Below are 6,000 nucleotides of genomic sequence, written 5' to 3'. Positions count from 1 at the left end.
TTCTCCTGTTAAAGGCAAAGCCCTGTGTACAGAAGATGCTGCTTCTCTCACTGTCCCTTCTCCTGCTGATGACAAGGAAATCAGAAAGAGTAGGGATGGTATTGTTGGCTCCTTGGTGTCTTTGCCACCCAGGATTCTTTGGTGAACCAAGCTTAGACTCTGTTTAACCTTCCTGCCTAAAATTAAGTGCCAGGAAATAGAAAGGAGCTGTTTCATAGCTGAGTATCTCTTCACAAAGGTTGCAGATTGCCTGATTAGAAGCAGAACTTTGACCTATTCCTGTACAGAAGCCCTTCACTAGATGACCACTAGAAGAGGTATGAACAATTGTTTCTGCTTATTGCAAAACATCTTGACTGGATTAAAAAGTAGCTATATTTACCAACTGTCCCAACTCTTTCTGTTGCAGGACAGCAGGAAGAGTCTATGACAAAAACAATTAATGGTGAGTAGTTTTCCTTTTTATCTTCCAGTCTTAATAATCTTGTACCGATAGTTGCTAAACATTTCCAGATTTTTTTTTAATTTTCCAAAGCAGTTTTAATTAATAACAATTCACTATAGACACTTTAAAAACTGTATTCCTCTTTTTAAAATCATTTTTAGAACTAGGGCCCTGATCCTTATCCCAAAGAAGTTAATGAAAGTAGAATCTAGCCTGAAAAGAACTTTAGGCTGTCAAAAAACCCTACATTTACTAGCGAATCCAGCCTGACTCTGGCATTGTAGCGTGATCCTAGACCTTTGTGAATTTTCAAATTGCCAGCATTGCACAGAACAAGGAAACTATCTCAGTCACTAACATGGATTTGTACTGGCATAATTTTGAGGATCACTTGTAATACAATACTACCATCTAATTGTAAATAGCTAACCATAGGCACAATGTGCACAATGAGCTTTAATTAAGGGTGCAGTAGTAGTCTTAACTCGGTGTGCCCTTGCTTTTGATGTAGTTAAATGCATTTTGTTTAATCATATGGAAATATGTTTGTTGCAGATACTGGAATTTAAGTGTTCTGACTTTGTTTTAGCGCAAGCAAAGCAATAATATAAAAAAGAATATTTGGAACGTTTAAATTATGGCATGTCCTGTTTTTTCTGCTTATATTTATTACGTAGTTCAGAGACAAAGTTTGCAGAAGTTTATCCTCATATTAAAAAAATTATCCTACAAAGATAAAATTAACCAAAATTTAAGTTCTACATTCTGACATTTCTAAAACATACAGTTGAGACATTTAACATTGCCAGTTTAATTTTTTTCAGCACATTAAAAGGATCACGTCATACGATTATTCAGGCATATTAGGGTACATGAGAACCAATACAGTGATTGCCAACATTTTCCAAGAATTACATATGTCAGTATGAGAGAGACTGCAGTTATTTCCTAGTTTACATGTGCTGAAATACTGGGCACCTGCGGTACCATCACTTTTTGTACAGTTAACACAACTGAAAGCCCTTTAATCATCTTTGGATGCAGAGCAGATATTACTTCCATAAAATATATGAAATATCTACAGTTTAAAACAATTTAAGGGACTTTTAACTTCAATTTTATATGCTCCTGACTTGCTAATTTTGACTTGTTAAATTCATATTCATATACAGAGGTCCAAATTCAGCCCTCACTTATAACAGCTGACTTCACTCTACTAGAAGACACTCCGCCTTGCATTTGGCCCCCACACCAGAACTATGTTATCATGCCTATATTTAAGGAAGAGGAAGCTGCTTTGCTTTTCTGAAATGATCTGTTTCTAATCATACCCTGCTTTCATACTAGTCCCATTTAATTGTGTGTGTGGGCATGCGCATGCATGTGTGTAAGAGTAGTAGTGTGAATGAACTCACGTGAAGGAAGTGGGATCTGACATTTAATCAGTCGAACTAAGTGAGAAATGTATATTGTATGCACTTTGTTCCTTATTTTATTCTTTTCTGGCAATTGGGATGCACAGCATTTTGTACTTTATTTTTAGTTTTTCACTCCATGTTCTGTGGAGTAGTTGCAATTCTTCATGTTCATGATAAAGAATCACAGCTCACCTATTTTAATACTCCCGAACAAGGACCAGGGCAAAGAAATGGCGACATAGATTTTGATCAGCGGGCAAATTCACCACTGGTGTAACTCAGTAGACTTATGCCTGCCGTGCCAGTGATGAATTAGGGTCAGAGGCCCAAATCCTGAGCTGCCATAAATCAGTTTAGTTGCACTGATGTCCATGGAGCTATGCTGATTTTCATCAGCTGAGGATTGGGGCCAGAATCTTCAGTGGAATTCCATTCAAAATCCATCAAAACTATTACATAATCAGCTGAAGGGGCTTCTGTTAAATTACTAGCAGCAGGGGAATCTCTCTGCATAGCAAAGGCTGAGCGGCATCTTGCCTCCACAGTTCTTTCAACATGGGAGCAAAGACCAGACTGAACATAGAAATTGAGGCTTCCCACGTTGGTAGTGCAGAATGCAACCAATAAATTATTCATAGCTAATGCTTATCTTGTTCCTTTGAAAAATCTTATACAGTTGATATTTATCTAATAATTGCATAAAACATCTGTGAATGAGGGAGTAGAAACTAAACTGATTGGTTCCACCTAACCAATGCATCTTTCAATTACCTGTTTGAGCAAAGGAATGACTCTGGTAAGTTTTCAAATAGGTGTGGAATCTGTGACATATAATAATTAAGAAAGATGTCTGATACCAACCCCCCTCTTTATTAATTAATCTATCAAAATATGTATCCGTGCAAAATATCAGTTTTGAAATAACATAAAAACTGTGGGAATCCATGTCCAAAAAACCAAAAAAAGATTTCCAAAGTCAAACAAAAAGTTTTTAATACTGTATTCTTAGCAAGAACATTTTAACAAAGAATGTGTACTTTAACTTAATATGGTACAACAGAGAAACCATACTTAAAAGTTTCCATTATCTAACACTCTACTGCATATTCATTTTTTTATCTTAAAAGACCAAAAGCCAAGCTGAACTGAGCATAAAAAAGCATCAATTATAATCCTCATATTATGTCAGCTATTGGGGTTTAGCTCACACTCTTGAATTGGTCATCTAATGAAAGGACAATTTTTACATCATTGTTTTAAAAAATGTACACACATTTTTCTTTAAAACGTAATATATTGAGTATCAGCTTCAGTAAACAAAGCTTAATTTATAAACACAATTGAAACAGCTCTATGCTGAACAGTTTCAGTGATAAACTGGACTTGTATGATATACAGCCAGTGAGGACATTTGCGGCTTAATAAAATCATTGTGCCATTGCTATACAGTAATCACTACCTCCTTTAAAAAAAAAGTTAGTTCTTTTGGGGAATAATTCCTTTATGTGCTTAAAAATACTACAACTTCTTTCTATCTTCTGGGACCTAAAAATGATCAGTTGCAACAGGCTTGGTTTGGTATGGTAAGCTTGTAAAAAGTCTCAGTATATCTTAATGACAATACGGCAGTTTTCGATGCAGCAACAGTAAATTGCTTGAAATTGTCCTTCAAGTTTCATGCTACAAATCCTTCACACAGTACTGAAGGCATCAAAGGTTGGAAGGGATGTCTTTCATGTACTATATAGTCTTCAAATAGTGATCATTATATATTTTTCAACAATAGCTTCCTTCAGTACATAATAGTAGGTTTGACGTATGTTCTGTTTTCTGAAAAAAATAAAAAGTTGGTTACATAGTGATTTATATATTTTATAAATGAAACATTTAGGGTTCTTTAACCATGCAGTTTAAATTATCTGATGTGTAAGTGACAGCTCTTGGTTCAAGTGAGTGTCTTTTACCTCTGGAAAACAGGTGCCCATGTACTTTGGTGATTGGGGTCTTATAAGTAACTAGAGATATAGACTCTTATGTATGTCACAGTTGGAAATAAGCTTAGTATCCAAGCAGATCCACCTATTTGGTTCATTGACTATCCTCCTATATATGGTATGAGTTGTAGACTTTCAAATTGGTTTACAAATGCTTGTAATCCCAGCTATCTCTCATTATAAACAAACATAGTAGAGGCTGGACATTAAATATTTAAAATATCCACTGCCATGTATCACCTCAGCTCCTATTGCCATCTGCTGCCCCATCTGACATCTGCCATCCTTTCCATCCTTTAGTCTGAAACCAGCTCCCTCCTATAAGCCCATCACAGCCCCAGACTCACCCCATCCCCAGTATATCCTCACTTGCTAAATTCCACTTATGACCCCTTTCAGTCAAACCCAGCCCTGATCCTCGAGTCATGATCCCTTCTCCCCCCACAGTGTAACTCCCTCTTCATGGCAGCTGTGAGTATCTGGGTTTGGATTGTGCATCCCCTGAAAACTGGTAGCCGCTATCAATGACTTGACAAATCCCCAAAAGTTGGATTTAATCATATCTCTAATTTTTACCCCCCATAGGACAATTTTTAAACCAAAGGGGCAATAGTTTTAGTTCTGAACTTAAAAGTCCACTCCATGGCCAAATTCCACACTGACAGTCTGACAGCATTGCAAGGGATCTGCAAGGCAGATTTTGGTCCTACACATTTTAAAAAAATGGAGTATTGAGAACAATGTTCCTCTTCCCCTCCAAATCCTGACTGACTTACCCCCTCTTTGTACCTCACACTGATGGGACAGATTCTTATCTCTGCACTACAGCAGGCTGGCTGCTTTGTAAATCCATTGAAATCAGACACATTGTAGAACCTGGTATGCTTCTAGTGAGACCAAATATGGTTATGGCAAAGAAGAGAAAAGCCATTGTTCCCTTATTTATAAAATCCTTAAAACTTAAATGACAGTTTTTCCTCCCGCCACAACCTTTAAAAAAAATTAACTTCTGTTTCAGAGGGTAGAACCATGACGTACTTAATGCAGTGTTCAGAGTACCACAGAAATTAATGTAGTTTATATTGTGCAGAGTAAAATGTGGCTATTACAGACCCAACAAAGCCTTCTGCAAAGCAGTGCTATTGAAGAATAAAACTACACTGAAAATCAACATGTAAATCAATATGTGTTCCTTAGAAAAATGGTGTTTCACTCAGAACACCCCCCCCCACACACACACGTCATTTAATTATTGTCTTTATTTGAAGAGATAAACAGAAATCCACCCACACACATCATAAAAAATTTGCTTGGGTACAGAGCCTATCATGTGTGATCTTCAGATTCAGCAGCTTTAAGCCCAAAGACAAATAAATGTTAAAATACCCTCAGAAAGCCAAAGTAATATGAATCCATATTCCTATCCAATAAACACTGAATCAACAATTCATACAGCTAAACCTACTAGTTCTGATTCTGAAGATGGTAGCAAAATGATAATCTTGAGTAGCATTCTGTATAATGTTGACAAGTATCCCATTACTGTTTTACATATGCCAATACTGAATACTCATAAGGAAAGAACCAGTATTGACCCACTAACTGACACAGATCCTTGGAGCAATCTCAAAGTTTGCCACATTTCAATTTCAAAATGCATTTCAGCTATAATATGAGTGATTTATCATTTAGCAGTAGCTGTCAAAGTAAGCTCCTAGATAAAACAAAAACATCTGGAACCATAAACAGAGGAGAGCAGTAGCTGAATTTTAATCCAAATCTGACATGCTCACTTCATTAGGAACGGGAAACAGCTAATTAGTAATTGAATGTTTCATGTTTTTAAGAGGGCTCCTACTCTCCAAGCAGAGATGATCTAATATATATTTTGGATGTAAACAAGAATAAAGATCAAGAAGAGACAGGGAAAAACATCTCCCAAGGAATGTCTGAGAGTCAGGGAACTTCAGCAAGAGTTAAAGAAATGATAGCTGTTTTAGTCTGTATCAGCAAAAAAAAAAAAAAAAAAGAGGAGTCCTTGTGGCACCTTAAAGACTAACAAATTTATTTGGGCATAAGCTTTTGTGGCTAAAACACACTTCATCAGATGCATGGAGTGAAAAATACAGTAAGCAGTATATAT

At 36.4% G+C, this 6,000-nt stretch overlaps 1 protein-coding gene across 6 annotated transcripts in view; it reads right to left on the bottom strand.

Moving 5' to 3' along the window:
• Positions 1–2,839: 2,839 nt before the first annotated feature.
• The window catches only part of DACH2 (dachshund family transcription factor 2), a 497,031-nt gene continuing 493,870 nt past the window's right edge, over positions 2,840–6,000 (bottom strand). For all 6 annotated transcript variants that reach the window (XM_034781239.1, XM_034781241.1, XM_034781240.1 and 3 more), the window contains one exon: positions 2,840–3,693. In XM_034781239.1, the coding sequence (XP_034637130.1) occupies positions 3,656–3,693 (38 nt within the window). In that variant the 3' untranslated portion in view covers positions 2,840–3,655. The remainder of the gene's footprint in view (positions 3,694–6,000) is intronic.

This window comes from Trachemys scripta, chromosome 9 (genome assembly GCF_013100865.1).
Source record: "Trachemys scripta elegans isolate TJP31775 chromosome 9, CAS_Tse_1.0, whole genome shotgun sequence".
NCBI lineage: Eukaryota > Metazoa > Chordata > Testudines > Emydidae > Trachemys > Trachemys scripta.
The sequence above is the reverse complement of the archived record's forward strand: the minus strand, read 5'-3'. Positions and strand labels throughout refer to the sequence as shown.